Source organism: Daphnia carinata, chromosome 1 (genome assembly GCF_022539665.2).
Source record: "Daphnia carinata strain CSIRO-1 chromosome 1, CSIRO_AGI_Dcar_HiC_V3, whole genome shotgun sequence".
Taxonomy (NCBI): Eukaryota; Metazoa; Arthropoda; class Branchiopoda; order Diplostraca; family Daphniidae; genus Daphnia; species Daphnia carinata.
The window spans coordinates 6,627,340-6,647,931 of NC_081331.1; the positions used below are offsets into that span (position 1 = coordinate 6,627,340).

At 40.7% G+C, this 20,592-nt stretch overlaps 5 protein-coding genes and 4 non-coding genes across 11 annotated transcripts; 1 reads left to right on the top strand and 8 right to left on the bottom strand.

Moving 5' to 3' along the window:
* Positions 1–111: 111 nt before the first annotated feature.
* LOC130691042 (uncharacterized) lies at positions 112–1,206 on the top strand. The gene has a single exon (XM_057513947.1). It carries the CDS (start codon positions 112–114, stop codon positions 1,204–1,206), a length of 1,095 nt encoding a protein of 364 aa, XP_057369930.1.
* Positions 1,207–2,396: 1,190 nt separating this feature from the next.
* On the bottom strand, positions 2,397–5,087 carry LOC130691350 (uncharacterized). The gene is made up of 5 exons (XM_057514288.2): positions 4,808–5,087; positions 4,390–4,711; positions 3,551–4,319; positions 3,114–3,483; positions 2,397–3,030 (listed from the first exon to the last, which is right to left on the bottom strand). Exons 1-5 carry the CDS (start codon positions 4,944–4,946, stop codon positions 2,630–2,632), a joined length of 2,001 nt encoding a protein of 666 aa, XP_057370271.1. The 5' UTR covers positions 4,947–5,087; the 3' UTR covers positions 2,397–2,629.
* A 309-nt stretch (positions 5,088–5,396) lies between these two features.
* LOC130691225 (caspase-8-like) lies at positions 5,397–7,666 on the bottom strand. The gene is made up of 4 exons (XM_059495852.1): positions 7,061–7,666; positions 6,572–6,984; positions 6,117–6,486; positions 5,397–6,030 (listed from the first exon to the last, which is right to left on the bottom strand). The coding sequence occupies exons 2-4, from the start codon at positions 6,821–6,823 to the stop codon at positions 5,843–5,845; spliced, it is 810 nt and encodes a 269-aa protein (XP_059351835.1). The 5' UTR covers positions 6,824–6,984; positions 7,061–7,666; the 3' UTR covers positions 5,397–5,842.
* Trnai-uau (transfer RNA isoleucine (anticodon UAU)) lies at positions 5,480–5,587 on the bottom strand. The gene is made up of 2 exons: positions 5,550–5,587; positions 5,480–5,515 (listed from the first exon to the last, which is right to left on the bottom strand). It is a non-coding gene; the product is annotated as a tRNA-Ile (tRNA).
* Positions 7,667–7,844: 178 nt separating the features above from the next.
* On the bottom strand, positions 7,845–11,136 carry LOC130691221 (uncharacterized). The gene is made up of 5 exons (XM_057514131.1): positions 10,919–11,136; positions 10,557–10,827; positions 9,736–10,480; positions 9,270–9,645; positions 7,845–9,166 (listed from the first exon to the last, which is right to left on the bottom strand). Exons 1-5 carry the CDS (start codon positions 10,977–10,979, stop codon positions 8,730–8,732), a joined length of 1,890 nt encoding a protein of 629 aa, XP_057370114.1. The 5' UTR covers positions 10,980–11,136; the 3' UTR covers positions 7,845–8,729.
* A 383-nt stretch (positions 11,137–11,519) lies between these two features.
* On the bottom strand, positions 11,520–11,628 carry Trnai-uau (transfer RNA isoleucine (anticodon UAU)). Its single transcript has 2 exons — positions 11,591–11,628; positions 11,520–11,555 (listed from the first exon to the last, which is right to left on the bottom strand). It is a non-coding gene; the product is annotated as a tRNA-Ile (tRNA).
* Positions 11,629–12,089: 461 nt separating this feature from the next.
* LOC130691220 (receptor-type tyrosine-protein phosphatase mu-like) lies at positions 12,090–20,277 on the bottom strand. 3 transcript variants are annotated; one of them, XM_059495254.1, is made up of 19 exons: positions 20,030–20,277; positions 19,842–19,906; positions 16,737–16,852; positions 16,548–16,635; positions 15,648–15,724; positions 15,431–15,565; positions 15,197–15,331; positions 15,036–15,098; positions 14,848–14,948; positions 14,603–14,738; positions 14,361–14,510; positions 14,192–14,291; positions 14,050–14,126; positions 13,841–13,972; positions 13,636–13,761; positions 13,425–13,502; positions 13,026–13,213; positions 12,815–12,950; positions 12,090–12,736 (listed from the first exon to the last, which is right to left on the bottom strand). In XM_059495254.1, the coding sequence occupies exons 1-19, from the start codon at positions 20,263–20,265 to the stop codon at positions 12,659–12,661; spliced, it is 2,217 nt and encodes a 738-aa protein (XP_059351237.1). In that variant the 5' UTR covers positions 20,266–20,277; the 3' UTR covers positions 12,090–12,658. The 3 variants fall into 3 exon arrangements, with proteins under 3 accessions (XP_059351237.1, XP_059351234.1, XP_057370113.2); XM_059495251.1 differs by lacking the exons at positions 19,842–19,906; positions 20,030–20,277 and adding an exon at positions 17,878–18,460 and having other exon boundaries at positions 12,091–12,736; XM_057514130.2 differs by lacking the exons at positions 13,425–13,502; positions 19,842–19,906; positions 20,030–20,277 and adding an exon at positions 17,878–18,456 and having other exon boundaries at positions 12,092–12,736.
* On the bottom strand, positions 15,969–16,041 carry Trnat-agu (transfer RNA threonine (anticodon AGU)). The gene has a single exon. It is a non-coding gene; the product is annotated as a tRNA-Thr (tRNA).
* Trnat-agu (transfer RNA threonine (anticodon AGU)) lies at positions 16,267–16,339 on the bottom strand. Its single transcript has one exon. It is a non-coding gene; the product is annotated as a tRNA-Thr (tRNA).
* Positions 20,278–20,592: the final 315 nt, after the last annotated feature.

Below are 20,592 nucleotides of genomic sequence, written 5' to 3' on the forward strand. Positions count from 1 at the left end.
AAAAACTCTTGTATCAGGTAATTGTACATAAGCAGTCGTATATACGTACGAATTTATCTACATTTTTCTGACATTAAAGTACGCTCTCAGCAACTTTAAAAGTTATCAAAAATGGCTTTCAATACTTCTTTCCCATCCCCCAAACCTCTTCCAGGATCGAAAAAGGCTTTCCCACATGTATCTGCGCGGGTCAATTCTTTCACCGGACGCAAATCTGTTTCCAAGTTACCGGACACCAGCGTTCCTGCTGCACCTGCAAAACCCGGCAAAGATTCCCGTAAGATTGACCCCGCTGTCGGCCACCAGAAACGCTCAGTACCTGCCAACGTGAGCCATGCCAACAAGATCCGGACTCATCACGATTCCTCGGCCGTTTCGGCTTGCCTTAAAACTGCAACTGCCACCAGAACCCAGAAGGTGCACGTTAAATCAACAGCACCTGTGCAGAAACCTGATATTACCACCAGTCGTACGGCCGGGCAGGCAAAACCAGTGAAGCCAGAGACGATGGATCGGACGGACAAACTCTTCGCCATGAAACCTCTTCCAGGGAAAAAGAAGACTCTGGAGGATTTTGTGCGTAAACCTTTCCGGGCCAATCCTGTTCCTTTGAGCACCTACAAACATCCAAAAGATTGCTCGGCAGTTAAGCAGGAGCCTCACCCACCGGCTAAGAAGGTCATGGTTCAAACATCCCCACCGCAAAAAGTAAAACCCGTTCCTTTCCGGGCTCGACCTCTTCCGGCCAGCACATACAGTCCATCTATCCACCCGGGACGTAAAATCCACAAGGTCCAAATCGAAAAGACTGACGAATCTGTCGTCACTATGGACAAACCGGACGTCGACAACGATGTGAAGGTTTCCGAGCCGATAGATGAACCTGCTAGCTCCGAAGCAGAGGCGATTCATCTTCCACCAGTCAAGAAGATCGTGGTTCAAACCTCCCCACCAGAAAAGGTGAAACCCGTCCCATTCCGGGCCCGACCTGTTCCGGCTAGCACATACGTTCCATCTATCCAACCGGCGGCGCGCAAAATACACAAGGCTAAAATCGAAAAGACTGACGAGTCTGTCGTACCTGTGGATGAACCGGCCGTCGACAACGATGTGAAGATTTCAGAGCCGATACATGAACCTGCTAGCGGCGAACCGGAGACGGTTAGTGGCCCCAATGGCCCTGAGGTTGAGGCTGCAGCCCTGTAAGTGCATCGATGAGTCTTTTTCCTTTCTCTTTCAACACTGTGTAAACCAAAATGCTTAATCTTGTTTTCGGCTTCTCTCTAATTCTATACTTGTGAAGATGTCCTTCCCCAGTAGCAAACCAAAAGAGCTGGGCGGAGAACCCGTAAACAGAGTTGTTCGTTGTCGTATGTGGGGGCTAACCAATTCATGTTTTCTTTCTGTTTCAGTTGTCTTCTTCGTGGCACAAGCTTGCGTTGCAAGTGACGGGATGGCGAGCAATATTGTCATCTCTCACTAGCACGCACTCGCCGGAAGAAGACCATCACGAGAGTTGATTGTCTCGTGGTGATGGCAGAGTTAACAGTTGTCCCTCACGAGAGTTGATTGTCTCGTGATGTGGGCAGAATGAATAGGTTGTCCCTCACCTCTGCGACAATGCGCAATTACCTTTAGGGGGGAGTTTTTCCTTAAATGAGCCAACCAGTTCTGGAAGTGTGTTACTGTAGAGACATCTGAGCAAGCATTCCATCTTTTTCTTCCCTTTTTCATCCCTTTTTCTTCCGTTTTGCTTCCCTTTATCTTTCCCATTTCTTTCTTTTTTTTATACTTTTGTTTTGGCTCTCGTTCGGCTTGTCTTAATGGTAATTCGCTGTTCTGTCAGTTGATTACAAACAAAACATTGAAGCAATTGAATGTTAATTTACTGTTCTGTCAGTTAAATACAAATAAAATTTAAAATCAATTTTTTGTCTTTGTTTTATTTATTAACAATTGGATTTCAATCTAATCCGTGCGTTATAGGATTACCCGCAAAGTATTTCCAAATCATTACACTTATCCAGTGGGAAACTCTACCATTATCAGGCAAAGGTGGCACGGTAGTAGAGGAGATGGCCAAGACGAGCTTTGGCGGCCAGTTTCCTTATTTGTTAAACAGCAAACAAATTTTGAATTAACAGACAACCAAAGTTTGAAAAACTTGACGTTAATTGAACTGTGGCCGGTGATGCTTCCAATGTATCGCTCTCCCACACTTTCCGTGCCCTTTCTACATCATCTAATCAAATATACGTAATACTATAAACGATTGATTTGTTTCCGTAGTATAATAAGCTGTGTTAGAATAATCTTAGTGCTTTTTGATCATGGCTTCGAGCGAATTTGGAGGGAATACAAATTCAGTTCAATTTTATAAGTCTTTCTGACGTGTCTTTGACTGAAGGTATCCAATGTATTGGCAAGAGATGTTACAGATGACAATTTTCTAGTCGTACATTTTAAACAGACAGGATTAACCAACAGCAACTTGGATCTCCTATTGTTTTACTGCTGGGCATAACATACCAAATTCAAAATGAACCTTCAAGTTAAAGAAACGCTAGTGCTTTGGGATGAAATGCTTATCGTCCTTTCTGTCGGTCTTACTACGTATATTGTCAACGTTTTAGGCTTTACGTTTGCGAAATCGAAGGTATTTACTCAGACATGTTTCCCATTGCATGGTTTGCCACACCTCTACTTGTTTTGACAATTCATTGATTTCTCCCTGAACACGTCGTCTAAGTAAATCTTCTAGATCACAAGAGGAATTTTCGTCCAAATATTCTTCTGACAAAACCTTACAGAGAGCAAGGATAAAAGAACTACCCAGATGCGTTATTTCAGCAGGATTATTAGCCTTTTCTTGGAATAACCGATAGGATTCGAAGCCGGCCAGAGCTGCTTTGATAGTTATGAAATCCATTAGTGGAGGATACTTCAGAACGTCTTGTCTTATTTTGATTTCAAGGTTGGTGTTAATTTCCGCTTTTGGCGTTCGGACTGTGGAAGGTGATTGCCATTTACCTGGATAGCAGAAATACAAAATCAAATTATTTCGCACGAAGGCTATTGATAAACTGAGAAATGTGAGTAGATGAGTTACAAACCGAAAGCAAATGAAAAAGTATCGCGAATGTGGGAAAGCCAGTCCGTTTCATTTAGTGGCACCTGACAAGCCTGGACGATGAAAATTTTCGGTTTGCCGCATAGACTGGGGCAATTATTTAAAGAGAACTCGTACTTGAGTTCATTAATATTAACGAATCGACCATCGGAGCATAGGATTGCGTTTTCGACTCCATGAGACAAAAGACACACAACAAGGCAACCATAATCCTTCCAATTTCTTTTGGCCAGATTACTGATTTGGGTTTTCAAATTAACGGATGCAACATTATTAAAAACTTCGGTTTCGAAACCCCATTTTTTAAACGTATCCTGTAACGCATCTCGGTCCTTGTCGCTCCCTCCGCGGTTCTGGTTTAAAACACAATAAAAGTAAATCAATAAAAATGATGAGGTATTAGAACTTCCATCGTGATACCTGTTTTTTTTCTTCAAAAACCTGCTGGTTAAAGATAACACAATGGCCACGTATCTTATAATCGTATATCGCATAACTATCATCAATGGAAGGGTTGTAATAAGGTTTGTCAAGGATTTCTTGTAACGTTGGACGTGCGCTCTCTTCAAAATTCAACATCGACTCTATAAGCTTTACCAAGTCTTCGTTCATTTTTTTTTCTTCCTTAGTTTCACTGAGAACGAACTTATAGTGCTTTTTGTAGTCTGAATAGTTTCGAACTTGCATGTTGGCCCGACGCTGAGTGTCATTGTCGCCGAATGGATGTTTGGGTGTTTTGTTGCCCGTCCGTGCGGTTAGGACATAGTGATAGAAACAGCCGAGAATGAAGACATCCAATTTTTTGCTAAGATCTTTTGTCGTATTCTTGCTTTCCGGTGCTTCCCATCCTTCTGATGCAGCAGATCCCGATAGCTTTAAATCGTTCTCAGGGTCATACTTTCTGGCCAGACGAAAATCGGTTATTTTAACCACAAATCGGCATGTGCGGTTTGTGTCCGTGTCCGTTTTCACGGACGAATCCAATTTCTTAATAAGAAAGTTATTTGGCTTGATGTTTCGGTGGATGAAGTTGTTATCATGCAAGTAATTGAGCCCTCTCGTTGCCTGTCGCAGGATTTCTTTCTCTGGCAATTTCAACAGAATATCCGCATTCATGTAGAATTTATTTCCGAGCTCTCGATCCAAAAGATCTGCCACAGAACACAGACATAGTTCTGTGGCAAGGTACCTGTGTACAAAATTTAAAAAAAGGTTTCAAAGAAAGAATAAAAGAATAAACGCAGGTTGCTGATTCCTACACAAAGTTCATATCTATTTCTTGAGAGTAATAGCGGATAAAATTTTCGTGGACTTCGAGTTCTTTCAATATTCGAAACTCCCGTTCCATTTCTTTCTTCGTCTGTTTGCCGGGGACCAGCATTGTCTTTACGATGGCTACTGGAACATCGTAGTTGTAGAACCCTTCAAAAATTTCCCTCTTTTTCGGATCTGTGGAGCTTTTTGGTTTTCCTCCTAGATTGCCGGTAAGGTACACATATTGACGACCGGCCGTTCCATCTTCGCTTTGAATGCAAGCTCGAAAAAGCTTACCGTTACTCCCATCACATCCTGGCTTTCTTTCTACGAACAGAAATAAATTTCGCACAAGTTTCTTAGTGATTAAACGCTTTTTGATTTCTTCCACGTCAAACAAAATCACAGAAAAGTGGGACATACTGACAATTGGAGTTTCGCCCCTAATTACTGGTGTTTCAACTTGCTCGGTTGGACTGAACTCCTCAATATTGCGCCCTAGTGCCAATCGGTTGGTAGCCGCTGCAGCACTCCTAGAGTTGTCAGCCTGCTTAGAATACATTTTTTATTTTTCGAACGTGGCCCATTCACTTTTTCTTCAAATGGACTAAAGCACTATTCTGTGTACGTGACACAGTGTTTGATAAGTAGCCTGCTTCTGTCCAAGTCGTTCTTCAACTATTCGTTGTGTCCGTTAACTGAACGTTTTCTCATATCAGAGATATTTACGCATTGCTTAAAACTTATCTACAGTAAGTTGTTCGCTTTATGCCGGTGTATTGCACCATATGTTATATCAGTTGTTAACAGATTAACTTTTTCACCCGTAGATATGAAATTATAGCTGGCCATTGCCTGTCCTATCAGTTAACAGTAAAATTTACTAAGTAAATAGCCACACAATGGGATCTCAAGCTAGCGCATGTGTGGAATCTACTAATGCATGGAACGAAAAGCCCATACAAGCTGGACAAATTTCTTGCAATCAACCTGGACCCATGCAGTGCTCAAGTTGGAATAGAGTAGCATATCCTAATTGCTATTATGATTTCCAGCAAATAGCTGATGTTACTAATCATTTCATTTAAAAGTGCTTTCTCCAGGCGAGGCTCGAACTCGCGACCTCGGCATTACTTCGTTCTTTAGTCACAATAAGTTACTGTCATATAAGTACCTTGCGCTAACCAACTGCGCCACTGGAGATATCATAAAGCAATGATGCTTTCACGAGGAAGAATGAGATTAGATACGCGATAGACGTTCCTAACGGATCGGGATGATAAGAATGAAGAAAAAAACAATTTTTTTGCTAGATGGATACTAAGGAACTGTTGAAAATCTGAGAAGTTAAGTTACATACGGAAAATAGCACCATAAGCGCGAAATGGCGGACGATGAATTGCCGTGAGCAATGATTCCCGTGTTACCCTGTTTCAGGCTTCCTTGACGAGGCATTTATCAGTATTCCTCGAAAGTTTTCTTTATTTCCTTGATTTGATAAGCTTCGAAGCCGGCCAGAGCTGCCTTGATTGTTATGAAATCCATTAGTGGAGGATTCTTCCTAGCGTCTTGTATCATTTTGATTTCATGGGTGGCATTAATTTTCTTTTTTGGCCATTTGACTGTGGAAGGGGATTGCCACCTACCTGGAAAGCAGGCATACAAAAAAATCTAATTATTCTGGATGAAGGGTATTAATGAACTGAGAAATGTGAGTAGACGAGTTACAAACCGAAAGCAAATGAAATGGTATTGCAAATGTGGGAAAAGAGGTCGTTGTCATTCAGTGGCACCTGGCAAGCCTGGACGATGAAAATTTTCGGTTTGCGGTACAGGCTGGGGCAATTATTTAAAGAGAACTCGTACTTGAGTTCATTAATATTAGCGAATTTGCCGTCGTAACACATGATTGCGTTCTCGACTCCATGAGACAAAAGACACACAACAAGGCAACCATAATCCTCCCAATCTCTTTTGGCCAGATTTTTGATTTCGGATTCCAAATCAAACGATGCAACATTTTCAAAAACTCTGGTTTCGAAACCCAATTTTTTAAACGTCTTCTGTAACGCATCTCGGTCCTTGTCGCTCCCTCCGCGGTTCTAGTTCAAAACAAAATAAAAGTAAATCAATAAAAGTGATGGAGGATCAACTGGCATTTAGGCATTATAACTTCCATCGTGATACCTGTTTTTTATCTTGAAAAACCTGCTGGTTAAAGATAACACAAAGGCCAGGTATCTTATAATCGTCTAGCGCATAAACATCATCATCATTGGAAGGGTTGTAATAAGGATTGTCAAGGACTTCTTGTAACGTTGGACGTGCGCTCTCTTCAAACTTCAACATCGACTTTATAAGCTTTGCCAAGTCCTCGTTCTGATCATTGAGAACGAACTTATGGTCTTCTTTGTAGACTGAATAAATTGAAGATCGCATGTGGACCCGGCGCTGAGTGTCATTGTCGCCGAATGGATGTCTGGGTGTTTTGTTGTCCGTTCGCGCGGTTAGGACGTAATGATAGAAACAGCCGAGAATGAAGACATCCAATTTTGTACTGAGATCTTTTGTCGTATCCGTGCTTTCCGGTGCTTCCCAGTCTTCAACATACAAAATAAAAAAAAAAAGGTTTTCAAAGAAAGAATAAAAGAATAAACGCAGGTTGCTAATTCCTACACAAAGTCCTTATCTATTTCTTGAGAGTAATAGCGGATAAAATTTTCGTGGACTTCTAGTTCTTTCAATATTCGAAACTCCCGTTCAATTTCTTTCTTCTGCTGTTGGTGTTTCTCAGACAGTTGGCTGGGGATCAGCATCGTCTTTACGATGGCTACTGGAACATCGTAGTTGTAGAACCCTTTCAAAATTTCTCTCTTTTTCGGTGCTGAGGAGGGTTTTGGTTTTCCTCCTGGATTGCCGGTCAGGTGCAAATATTGATAAACGGCCGTTCCATCTTCGCTTTGAATGTAAGCTCGAAAAAGCTTACCGTTACTTCCATCACATCCTGGCTTTCTTTCTACAAAGAGAAATAAATCTCAAACAAGTTTCTGAGTGATTAAACTAAAGTTCTTCTACGTCAAATAAAATCACAGGAAAGTGAGACATACTGCCAATTGGAGTTCGCTCTTTAAGTAGAACGGGTAGCGACGCTTCGTGGTCCGATTCAACCGGTGTTTCAACAGAAGACATTCTGTGTTCTTCGAACATGTTCCGTTCGCTTTTTCTTCAAATGTACTACAGCAATATTCTGTGTACGTGACACAGTGTTTGATAAGTAGCCTGCTTCTGTTCAAGTCGTTCTTCAATTATTCGTTGTGTCCGTTAACTGAATGTCTTCTAATATCAGAGATATCTACGCACTTGTCGGAAATTTATCTGCAGTAAGTCGTCCGCTTTACGACAGTGTATTGCACAATACGTCATATCAGTTGTTAACAGATTAACTTTTTCACCCGTGGATATGAAATTTTAGCTGGCCTTTGCCTGTCCTATCAGTTAACAGCAACATTTACTAAGTAAATAGCCACACAATGGGATCTTAAGCTAGCGCATGTGTGGAATCTACTAATGCATGGAACGAAAAGTCTATACAAGCTGGACAAAATTCTTACAGTGTAAAAAAATAATAAAAAGTAATAAATAAAAAACTCTACCATTATCAGGCAAAGGCGGTATTATGGTAGAAGATATGGCCGAGACGGCGGGCGTTCAAACGGACCGTATCTTAAAAAATTTATTTCGTTTTCCAAGCAGAAATTTGCGAGCTCAGCAAACCCGCACTAAGATCAAAGGTACGGTACATCACACATCCAGTTACGCAATACGAATAAAATCGAACACATAATAAACACTTACTGATAGTGCCACTAGGGAAACAAGATGATTTCATACACCATATATTCGTTGTTTCATAAACGCCGATGAAGTTTTTGGCTTCAAACAGTCTGATTTTCTAAGAAAATCATCTACGAGCAATAAATATATGGGACACCTAGAGTTCATTTTCATTGTTCAAGAACAATTTAGATCTCTCATCGATTATTATTGGATATTACATGCGAACGTATTGTTGCAAACTAAGCACGTATAAAGCGAAATCCGATGTAGCGAATGAAAACGAATACGAGTAGGGTAGAAAAAATGCTATATTAAGCTTAAGACAAAAAACGGGACGATGCGGAAAAATGGCGACACGACAGGTAATCGGCAGAAAAGAATCTACGCGATTGACACGTCATGAATCATGCCGTTGTCTACGAAAAAGAACAAAAGACTTAAGACGAGAGAAACAATAGGCCAACAAATTAAAAGAAGGAAGGGAAATCAGGGCGTGCGCGAACCCCGTCTAAGTTGCAATGGCAACTCGGGAACACGTATCTTTTTCGAAATTCAGTGACGTAAGGTCAATACCTTCGGTGCAACTATTGCGAAATCGAATGTTTTTACTTAGGCATGCTTCCCATTGCATAGTTTGCCAGCTATTCTTTGAATTTTTGTCGATTTCGTTCTGAACACATCTAAGCAACTCTTCAAGATGACGAGGTGACGTTCCCGTTTCCTCCTCCAAATATTCATTTGACAAAACCTTACACAGTGCTTGAATGAACTTGCTACCTTTCGTGCGACTTCGCTTTGCATTAAGACCAGGTAGAGTTGATTTGATTGTAATGAAATCCATAAGTGGTGGAATTCTTTGAGCGCTGTCCTGAATTTTCATTTGTTGTAACTTTGCGTAAGCGCTGTTTACCAATTGAACTCTGGGTGGTGGTGATTGCAATGTACCTAGATAGCAGGAATACAAAAGATCAAGTTATTCTGCATGAAAAGTATCGATGAACTGAGAAAGACGAGAAAATAAATTTCAAACCGGTTAAATACAAGTTACCTGAAACGGAGGTTGATAGGGAACGACGAACAACTGTTTTTCTTTTCCGCGGTTCCGGGTTACTCTGACAAGACTGGACGATAAAGATTTTGGGTTTTCCATACAGACTGGGACAATTATTCGAAGAGAACTCGTATTTGAGCTTGGTTATGTTAACGAATTTGCTATCGTAACATAAGATTGCATTCTCAATTCCATGAGACAAAAGACATACAACTAGGCAACCATAATTCTCGAAATTTTTTTTGTTGGCCAGTTCGTTGATTTCAGATTCTAATCCAACCGAATCTAGATTTTCGTAAACTTTAAAGTCAAAACCAAGCTTTTTAAATGTATTCTTTAACGCTTCTTTGTCCTTGTCGCTCCCTTTACGGTTCTGGTGGAAAATAAAATAAATTAATAACAAAATCTTGGAGAATTAGAAAAAACAAGTTGATTGATTGACAGGTAAGAACTTTCGTGGTACCTGTTTCGGATCCTCAAATTCTTGCTGGTTGACGATAACACAAAGACCGGGTTTAAGATCTTGATCGGCATCTTGATCAGCATATATCATGTAATCTTCGGAAGGTTTGAAATAAGCATCATCAAAAACATTTTGTAATGTTGGACGTTTGTCCTCGTCGAACTTCAACATCCACGTTATAAGCTTTTCCACCTTTTCCTTCTCCTTGATCTTTTTGGGAAGCGACAGACGGCCATCCGTATATAATGAATAAGACGGATTTCGGATGTTTGTCGCACGCTCTTCTACAGTGCCGAATGGATGTCTGGGTTTTTCGTGGCTCGTCCATGCGGTTAGGACATAATGATAGAAACAACCGAGAATGAAGACATCCAATTTTGTGCTGAGTTTTTTTGTCGTATCCGTGCTTTCCGGTGCTTCCCATCCTTCTGATGCAGCTGGTCCCGATAACGTCGAATCATTTTCAGGATTATATTTTCTCGACAAGCGAAAATCTGTTATTTTAACCACAAATCGGTAAGAGCTTCCGCCTGCTTTGTTAATCTCTTTAATAAGAAAGTTATTTGGTTTGATGTTGCGGTGGACAAATTGGTTATTGTGCAAGTAATTGAGTCCACTCGTTGCCTGTCGCAGGATTTCTTTCTCTGGTATTTTGAGAATATCTGTTTTCATGGGTATGTCCTTGCCGAGGGCTGGATCTAAAAGATCTGCCACAGAACACAGGCATACTTCTGTTGCAAAATACCTGTGTGCAGAATAAAAAAAAGTTTTTAAAGCAAAGCAAAAAAATAAAATAATAAACGCAGGTTGCTAATTCCTACACAAAGTTCTCGTCTCTTTCGTGAGCGTAATAGCGGATAAAATTTTCGTGGCGTCGTAGTTCTTTCAATATTCGAAACTCCCGTTCAATTTCTTTCTTCTGCTGTTGTTCTTTTTCCTGCTGTTGGCTGGAAACCAGCAATGTCCTTACGATGGCTACTGGAACATCGTTGTTGTAAAACCCTTCAAAAACTAGTCTCTTATTATGGGAGAAATATTGAGTAAGGTTCCCCTCATTTGTTTCAATGTAACCTTCAAAAAGTTTACCGTCCCCTAAAGAGAAAATTTCAAACAAGTTTTTTAATGATTCAATGCCGTTTGGTTTCTTCCGCGTCCAACAAAATCACAGGAAAGTGAGACGTACTGATAATCGGAGTTTTCGCCTTATGTAGCTTCTTCGCATTGGGTGGCAACGGAGAAAACATTGTTGTGTTCTTCGAACGTGATCCGTTCACCTTTTTTTTTCAGATGTACTAATGCACTATTCGGTGTACGTGGCACAGTGTTTGATAAGTAACGTGATTCTGTCCAAGTCGTTATTCAACCACTTCGTGGTGTCCGTTAACTGAACGCCTTCTCACATCAGAGATATCTACGCCTTTGCTTAGCACTTACCTGCAGTAAGTCGTTTGCTTTACGACGGTGTATTGCACAATACGTTATATCAGTTGTTATCAGATTAACTTTGTCACCCGCGGATATGAAATTATAGCTGCCCGTTGTCTGTCTTACCGGTTAACAGCAATATTTACTAGATAAAAAAAAGCCACGCAATGGGATCTCGAGCCAGCGTATGTGTGGAATCTACTAATGCATGGAACGAAAAGACTATACAAACTGGACAAACTTCTTGCAATCTACCTGGACCGTGCAGCGTTCAAGTTGGAATGGAGTAGCATATCCTGATTGCTACTAAGATGTCCAGCAAACAGCTGATGTTACTAATCATTTTATTTAAAAGTGCATTCTCCAGGCGAGGCTCGAACTCGCGACCTCGGCATTTCTTCGTTCTATTATTCGCAATGAGTTACTGTCATATAAGTACCTTGCGCTAACCAACTGCGCCACTGGAGATGTTATGAAGCAATGATGCTTTCAGGTGTAAGAATGAGATAAGATACGCGATAGACCGTTCCTAATGGATTGGGATGATAAGAATGAATTTTTGATGAAAGAACAATTTTTCTGCTTGATGGGTACTAGACACTGTTGAAAACCTGAGAAGTTAAGTTACATACGGAAAATAGCATCATAAACGCGAAATGGCGGACGATGAATTGACGTGAGCAATGATTCCCGTTTTACCCTGTTTCAGGCTTCCTTGACGAGGCATTTATCAGTATTCCTCGAAAGATATTTTCTTTATTTCCTTGGTTTCAAACCGACCTTATAAAGTTTGTTAAACTCATTAGAAAAGTGCAATGGGAAGGTACTACTAACCGAACTAGAATCGAATACATTGGCGACCTAAATTACCCGCAAGTAAGTAAGCAGTCAAAACCAGAGTTCAGAAACTACAAACGTATATATTTGGTTTGGTTTACACTGACAATACAATAAAATACTCTATCTAATACGAAAAACATGCAGTCATCCGTCATAGGATCTATACAAGCAAATGTCAATCTCGTCTTTCACGCCAAAGATTGACTAAAGTTTACACAAAAGATTGCCAATAGTTCAAGCCATCTTTTGAATTTTACGGGTTCCAACATACTTTGATTGCGTTTAGATCTACCTATTGATCGCAATCTCCAGCGAACACTCACAAGATCGAAAGAGGAAAAACGAAGGATATGTTTCGTAGAAAAAATCTCCTACAATGCTTTTTTTACGAACTTGTCAATTTCGCAGTTGCCCAGGATCACTGGTAGCCAATAGCAACCTATAATTCAGTTTATTTCTTTTTTTGATCTTTTTTTTCCCTTCTTCTTTTTTTTTAAGAAATAAAAAGTTGTCAATAACTCGGTAAATTTATACAAGGAAGACTCGAGTGGCTTATCTATGCTCTACTATAAATGACACAGTTTATAACGTTAAATGGAGACGCACTCAAATGTGCTGTTACAGCACACCCAAAAAGCCCCACGGCAAGAACAGCTTTTCATTTCTTGGATCCATCTCGATGCAAATAGTGGAGGACGTAGTGGAGAACCAGATCATAGCAATATTTAAACTCGGTCTGTTGTTCAAGAATAATAGAAGAGGATCATCACGTCAGATCCATTTAAAACGAATGTTATTGTTCATTATTTTTTACCAAATTTTCAACCAGCTGAGGCCGGTGTCTTCTAACATTCTTGACCGCCTGGAAGACGTCCACTTCACCGTGTTGGATAACTTGTTCTATGCAAGCGTTGGCTGCAAAATAAACTCCAACGCGAGATGTTCCGTCCCTGTTTAATCAGGATGTTAGATTAGTACGTACGTGCGTCGGAATAATTGAAAACAAAATATCATGAATGCTTTACGAAGAAATGACGACAACAGGTCCGTAATCTGTTCGCTGCCTCCATCGTTCCACCATGTTCATTAATTCAACTAGTGCGTTGGTGGACGTGGGAACTTTATGTCCCTCTGGCCAGCACATGAGCTGGAATAATTGACAGGTTTTTGGTGTGGCTTTAACGCCTGCCATTAACTCTGTCAGCGAAACAATCTGCATAGATTATGCGAAAATTTTAGAAAACATTGATTCACCATAATTTGTGGAATTTACAAGACATGTACGACAGCTATCAAATTTAACGTTCGAAGAAAAGCCACTACTAACTACAAGTATACAAGATGGAAGATAAGTAAGTTGATATTGTTTAGATTTTCTAACGGAGCAGTATGACAAGCAAGCAAGCCAAAGAAAAGATGCATACCTTTCCGTTATGTCTATGATTCGCCTTTCGGGTCTCGTCAACAATTTCAGCTAATGTTCTTCGATGAGGAGCAATATCCTAATCAGGCAAAGGCTATCATGCTCATGCGACATGCCCCACAATGCCCTCATAACATCGTGCATTTTAACTTGTTGACATTTTACGTAATTCTAAACTGATTACAGTCAAGAAGAGAAAGGCCATATCATACCTTCTTGTTGATACGAAAGATCCAGCTTTTGATGTTTGGATAATGATTGTGGGAGACATGATCAACGGTGAAAACAGGGCCGTACTTGACGGAACGACGACCGTCAGGCCAAAATGCGGGGAAACTCTAAATGACAAAAGGATAGTCCATAAAGCGTCTGACAATGTGGACTGCAAAACAAAATGAATTGAGGGGGCGAACTCACCGAACTGGGAGGTGGGTTTGTTAGAACAACAACAGCGCTGCAATCGTAATCGTACACGAGAGACCAGAGATCGCCGAGTGTGTGTGGTAAGGGCCATTCAGTTACAATGTATTCACGAGGACGAGTATATCCCTGTAGATAAAAGGAGAATATTGAAATTCGATAAAATCGATGCTTAATGTCACGCATTGGTGACGCTGATTACATACGTCAATAAAGACAGCGTTGATGTAGTCGGTGAAGCTGTTGCCTTGGAAAGACGTTAAATAAGGCCGGAAGTTGTCGGCTGAAAATAAAAATATCAGTTTTTAATGATGGTTTTATTACATGAATTAATGTCATGTGTTTTACGTGGTATGATGAGGACGTCACGATTTTTATGGCGATTGTCTGATCTGTGTCCTCCAGCACAATCGCCAATGGTGAAACGCGGAGTTAGTTTGCAGATTTGCTATTTGTTCAACAAAAATCACAATTATTTCATGCGAAAGGGAGATTGCTAATGCCAATTGAATCTTACAGCATATTCTCTCTGATATTCGTTCATTTTCGTGACTGGATATCGGATAGATTTCTGTTTGAGACGGGTTGTCAATTCGGAAACGGGAAACCAGGACCATCCGCACGTGATGCTCTCTTCCAACGTGTCATAGATGAACTTGAATTGCTCCTATAAAATTAGAACGCAATATGCAATCAAACAGATGAAAGGAGCTGGTTTGATTGTCAATCCCTTCCGCCAATCTTAGAAACGCAATGTACCAGTGTTTCCACAAGGCCGCGTCGAGCCTGGCGCAGTTTTTTCATGTAGCCGAAGATGTCAATAAGGCCGTCCTCTTCTACCAGTTCCATATTGGCGTCGATAGCCATGAATACGCCAGATCTGCCACCTCCATCGCTACGATAAAATCATAGGGGATCATATAACAAAACATATTGCACAGCCAAAACTACGCAAAATACAAAAGGTACACATCAACGTGAAAAGAAAGAAAGCTTCAAATTACTTGCAATGAACGACCATGGGCCCAGTGCTGTGGGTAATGGAAGTGCTGAGTAGTGCAGCCCGCACTCGACGTCGGAATTCCACAATGTTGTTGGAATACGGCTGCATACGTTTATTGACAGAATGGAATTTTAAAACGAAAGACTGCTTTATAGGATGCGGGTCGAATAGAAGGCTATAAATAGTTACACAAGTGTGAGAATGCCATTCCGTGTAGTGAAACTGGAGCAACGTCCTCTCTTCTTTCCCTTTCTTCACGCACGGCGGACGAAACAAAATTAATAAAAAGAAAAACATAAAAAAAATTGCATGACTGCAAATATGAAATTGTTTGTGAAAGAAAAACTCACGGGCCCTTCTTTCGTGATTTTGAAATTGCGAATGACGAAATTGGCCAACTGCTCCTCGTGATTGTAACTAACAGTGATGCCGTCGTAGACCTCCTCTTTCCCCTTGGATGCCGGCCAATATTGAACACACATGACCTAGATAGATAAAAGAGCATTTGGAACGAATGTGATGCACTGTAAGCAACGGATATAGCGGCTTTTATGTGTGTGCGCGCTCGACTGAAATCAACATACTTTGATAAAATCGAAAGTCTTGGTGAGCATGACGATGCAGCTGGCGTGAACTTGCCAGACGAGGCGCCAAAAATCGGAAACGGTCCTCTCGTTCGGTCCCTGAGTCACCACGTAGGCATTTGGTTTGAGGATACTCTGCCGAGAGAGGCAGAGCGTGTTAATTACATTCCAGACGTTCAAATGTTACAGCTATATTAAACATGGGCAAATGACGTACATCGACATAGCTACCGTTGACGTAATCCGAGTCTGGAATTCCAGGTTGTAGGTCGAGCACAACGCGGTTATAGTCATCTGCAGACAACAGGAAAATTATTCACTCAATTTGCTTACAAGCTGAATGCAATTTAAAGGCTGATTGTTTGGGTGAAAAGGAAAATGTTTGAAAGAGAGCTGATGTACAATGGATGTTTTTATGTTACGGAATAAACGAAACACTTGACTTTGCAGCATGTTATGGAGCAAGTTACGAAGATTTCCCTAGTGGTCTGGAAATGCAGATTCAATAAACCATGCAACCAAGCAAAAAGTTTGAGACAGGTCCCAACGAGACTCGAACTCGTGATCTCCTGCTTACTAGGCAGGCGCTTTGCCATCTAAGCCATGAGACCGTGGCACCGGTTTTTGCAACAGGAGATCTAATCGGGAGAAGCTGTATTTGGTTTCATACATTTGATACTGCTTGTAATAACGTACGGGCTACGGCTTCTTTAATTACATCGTGTTGTTTTACTAAAAAGCATCTGTATTTTAAGAAGGAAACTCAGATAAGCAATGTTCTGTTCATTAAGGAACATTAACTCACGAAACATGAGTTGTTAATATAAAAAATTATTAGGTCCCAACGAGACTCGAACTCGTGATCTCCTGCTTACTAGGCAGGCGCTTTGCCATCTAAGCCATAGGACCATCGCATGTGCGAGTCGGCAATATTTAAATAATCGAAGGTTAATAGCGGTAAATCGTTTTATGCTTATCGGGAAACGACGTCAATCTCATTCAAGTTCGAAACTTTATGACATGGTTTTAATAAATGCTAGACGACCTCTGATTTTATAAACAATCAAACAGTCTAATCCCCCCCCCCTCTAAAGAATAATTACAAAATGCGACTTACAGGGAATGATTTTCTGGTTTTGATTTTTTGGTCTGTTTTCTGGCTTGGAGCCGTGGCGAGTCGAATGACCCTCCACTTTGCACGCCGTCTGTAAAAAAAAAAAAAAGAAAAAGAATTAACATTAAAAACATGGAAGCTCGTTATGCGTCGGCTGATACGACGATGTTGCTTGCTATAAAAAGACCTTACTTGAAATTCGACACGGAGAAGTACTGGGTACTTTCTCCTTTGTTCGCAATGCTTGACAAAATTAGCCACTTCGACCGGCTTGTCGGCTATGGCGGCCATTGCATTCCCTTCTTCAGCTGTTTCGCCAACATCATCCCCGTTCGGAAGCAGACGGTTTAATCGATAAATAAGACACACACACACACGCACAAAAAAGGGGGAAAAAAACAAACATAAATTATGTTAGAACCACGTCGGACAGCTCTCTGACCACAATATCAATATTGACGCACACACACATTAGTCCATTAGGGACAAGTGATTCTTTAATGATCGATTTAAAAAATATATATATAAAATCCACTTTGTCCTATCAGAGTAGTGGTTCCAATTAGGATAGGATCACTCATCAATATAGGAAGACATTCCACGTAAAAAAAAAAAAAAAAAAAAAAAAAAATGGTATCTTGTTGTTCCAAAGTTCCGGCAAGCGCTTGTATTTTTTGCTGTTTTGGCCGAATTCCAGGCCAAGGTTGGCTTTATAAAAACCGGGTAAGAGGTAGAGTAGCTAACTATCTTTAGATCTACACAATATTATAAGCTTAGCACTTTACGTACTAGCATTATTTTATGTTATTTATTTATTTATTTTTTTTTGCCAAACTTTGACGTCAGAATTTCGAGACACTAAAAGCCTGTGCTGAAATCATAATAATAATCCTGTTTTTGCTGATTAACTATTCTGATAACGTCGTCGTGCAGGATTTTGCGGTGGCTTAAAACAAAATTCGATGGAAGGGTATATACACAAATAAATGAACGATGTAGCGGCCAAGCCCCAGCTGATCAAACCCTTCTCATTCCGTTGTGTGTGTGTGTCAGCGTTGTGTACGTGTGTGTTGTGTGTGTGTAGAGGGTCCTTTTGTGCGTGCGGACTTTATTTTCGGACCCATTGGGGATCGACGTAAGGACGGCAACAAGAGCAGCAAACAGACTTTTGCTGCAGCTGTGTCATCACGTTCTTCTATATAGACCCTAATATTTGTGCTTTTTCGTCGTTAACCGGAACTGACGTCATAGAATTCGGCAGTTCATTTGCATACGTAAATTTTTTTTTTTTTGAGGGGAGGGGGTATTTATTTTTTAAGGCGACCAATCTCACCGACAGAGAGGAGACCGCTGTTGAGCATCGACAGCTTGATGGCATTGGGGATGGATGTCAGGGACGTGCTGGCCGTGCCCAAATAGCGTCTGGCTTTCTTAGGCTTGGCCGATGAAGGATTGCGACCGCTGCTCGAACATCCAGTTGTCTTGGGAGTTGACAGAGATCTGTGTTTGCGATTGGAGCCATTCTGATGGCGCGTCGGAGAACGTTCCCGATGGGATCCTGGCTGATCGTCCGGCAACGTCAGGAAATTGTCCAAGGAATTCCGGTCTTCCTGGACGCGATGGAGACGAACTCGGCCGTCGCTCGACATGTTCCACGTCTCACTGCTCGGCCCGTTCATTCCGATGATCAAGAGTAACGATCGCTTGCCGTTTGACTCCGTTTGGATGGTTACGCAACTGATTGAACTTTGATAATCAGGAAACGATGGAAACCAAAATCGAAAATTCGGCCGTTCGATCACACTATTCTCTGTTTTTCACTGCCTTTTTTTTTTTTTTGGTTTAAATATTCAAATCAGACGATAGTAGTGCTACTAGTCGGAGCTGTGCAACAGTTGAGACTGGACTAATCTCACCGATCCTACCGGTACAACAACTAGACCGGTAAACTATGCGTGTACCAGTATATATATATATAGAGAGAGAGAGAGAGAGAAGGGGAACCAGAAGGAAAAAAAAGGGGGGAGGGTAGAAATATCGAAGGGCGACTGCGCAGTTTCACGGTCGGATGTCTTTCACGTTCAACTCTTTTCCCTCAAAAGATGGCGTTTAACAATAGAAGTTTGTCGAAATAACCAGAAAACAAAAAATTTCAAAGTCCCGTTTTATTTTAAAGAAAAAAAAAAGAGCCAAAGATGAAACATTTAATTGGTCAATCAGTTATTTCAACTTGACATAATGACCTCTATTTTTGGATTATTTATATTCTCAATTTGCATTAGCTTTTTTATGTTCAATTTTTTTTTCTTTTTCAAATTTAATCAATGCGTCGTACAAACGATTGAATGTCATTATCTGATGATTCGATTAAATTTTTATGAACCGGTGTATGAATATTGGCAGCCAATCAGCACACAACGACGTATTGGCAGTGAATACAAATGATTCCCCCCCCCCTCTTTTTTTTTCTATTTATCCATCTACGCATTCCTTACTGCACGATTTATGACATTTTTTTTTTTTTACGACCACCGAAATACATTTAAGGAACGTGATGGCCTTAAAATTTGTTATGCGAAAAAAAAAAAAAAAACAGCGCAGAATTTTCACACATTCGTTCGCTGTCGCAATCGAACGTGTCGTGCGTTCTTAAACAATTTGCGCACAAGGGTTAACCGTGAATGGTAATTTTCGTTACGTAATCAGACGTCCTTTTTTGTTATTCTTTACGCCAGCGCGCATTAGCGTTTTCTTTTCTTTTATTCCCCCTTCCATTATCGAATTATTGACTTTGGTTTTTCTTTTGTCTATCCTTATATTTTGGCATCGATGTGGTTAGAGACAAAGGAAAATCAAACGTCCTTCCCAGCCGACGTATTAAAAAAACTGGGAGCCAATCGCAAAGCAGGCCATTATGGTAAGCATAAAACATTGTGTACAGTTAACATAATCTAAATGGCCATGGGGATCGGTTAGATTGAAATCAAAACACATAAATCCAATTTCCTTTTTTTTTTTTTTTTTTTTATCAATCACCTTGTCATTTTGAAATGTTGCATATGTTTTAAAAATAACTAAATTGGGTAAAACTCGACGGTTTTATTTTTTTCCGCTCCCACCAATTTTATTATTTGAATCGTTTAAATTTCTTTTGGACACGTTGCCGATGGCTGTAATCATTTTGAAAAGTCAAGACACGTAGTCAATTTTCGTTGTTGTTGTTGTTGAGAGCTACACTATATACTAGCTCTACTCTAAACGAGGAAGAATAGTAATAAATATCAAATGGTAGCGAACCTATTTGGTATTTCCTCAATAGTCGGTGGTGTTTTCTGGCTGCTCGGGGGGTCGAATATTTTTTGCTGCGGAATGATAATCACATTTGAAGTTGCCGCTTATTTTTTTTTTTTTTTTTTTTTTTTTTTTTAATCATCATACAACACATAACGTGCCAAAATTCAAATTAAATGTCTACTTGAACGTACCTGAGAAATTTGATGGTGGCCACGCCGAGGAAGAAGAGCGTGACTGATATGCATCCCATTAAAGTGTACACACCTTCGGTCAATCTACAGCAGCGGGAATGGGCCACGCGAGTGGCGTGTAGAACAATATCGTTGTTATTTCCATCAGCAAACAGGTCCCCTGTCGTGCGATTAACGTCAAACACATCGAACTCGGCACTGGCATTCACACGGTCACTAATGACGGACGAATCCATGTCGTTCGAACGTTGTCGAACGAATGCGGCCTCTGCGTCTGGGAAAAGATGACAGGACTAAAAACCTACGACGTCAAAAAAAAAAAAACATATTCACAAAGCAGCCAAAAAGGTCAATCGATGTGATGGATCTCCCCGCATAATTTTTTTTCCCCTCCTTTTCACTGTGGCGACGCTGCCCAGACGATATTCTTGCACGCCGAATGTCGGTCTGAATTGAATGCCTTTGCCTATCTTTGCGTACGAATATAGACGTGACAGAGCGCAGTTTGTATCTGTATATGTACGCCTCTTGTCCGTCGTCGACGTGGTCGCTTTTTCGTAAAG

Coding starts and splice junctions, on each gene's coding strand:
- LOC130691042 (XM_057513947.1), top strand. CDS start 112: ATGGCTTTCAATACTTCTTTCCCATCCCCCAAACCTCTTCCAGGATCG.
- LOC130691350 (XM_057514288.2), bottom strand. CDS start 4,946: ATGTATTCTAAGCAGGCTGACAACTCTAGGAGTGCTGCAGCGGCTACC. Junction 3,484..3,550: donor TTTTTGAAGAAAAAAAACAG/GTATCACGATGG, acceptor GTTTTAAACCAG/AACCGCGGAGGGAGCGACAA. Junction 3,031..3,113: donor TACTTTTTCATTTGCTTTCG/GTTTGTAACTCA, acceptor TCTGCTATCCAG/GTAAATGGCAATCACCTTCC.
- LOC130691225 (XM_059495852.1), bottom strand. CDS start 6,823: ATGCGATCTTCAATTTATTCAGTCTACAAAGAAGACCATAAGTTCGTT. Junction 6,487..6,571: donor TTTTTCAAGATAAAAAACAG/GTATCACGATGG, acceptor GTTTTGAACTAG/AACCGCGGAGGGAGCGACAA. Junction 6,031..6,116: donor TACCATTTCATTTGCTTTCG/GTTTGTAACTCG, acceptor CCTGCTTTCCAG/GTAGGTGGCAATCCCCTTCC.
- LOC130691221 (XM_057514131.1), bottom strand. CDS start 10,979: ATGTTTTCTCCGTTGCCACCCAATGCGAAGAAGCTACATAAGGCGAAA. Junction 10,828..10,918: donor GGCGAAAACTCCGATTATCA/GTACGTCTCACT, acceptor TTTTCTCTTTAG/GGGACGGTAAACTTTTTGAA. Junction 9,646..9,735: donor AATTTGAGGATCCGAAACAG/GTACCACGAAAG, acceptor ATTTTCCACCAG/AACCGTAAAGGGAGCGACAA.
- LOC130691220 (XM_059495251.1), bottom strand. CDS start 18,223: ATGAACGGGCCGAGCAGTGAGACGTGGAACATGTCGAGCGACGGCCGA. Junction 14,949..15,035: donor AATGGCATTCTCACACTTGT/GTAACTATTTAT, acceptor AAACGTATGCAG/CCGTATTCCAACAACATTGT. Junction 13,503..13,635: donor TCTTTCGTATCAACAAGAAG/GTATGATATGGC, acceptor TTGCCTGATTAG/GATATTGCTCCTCATCGAAG.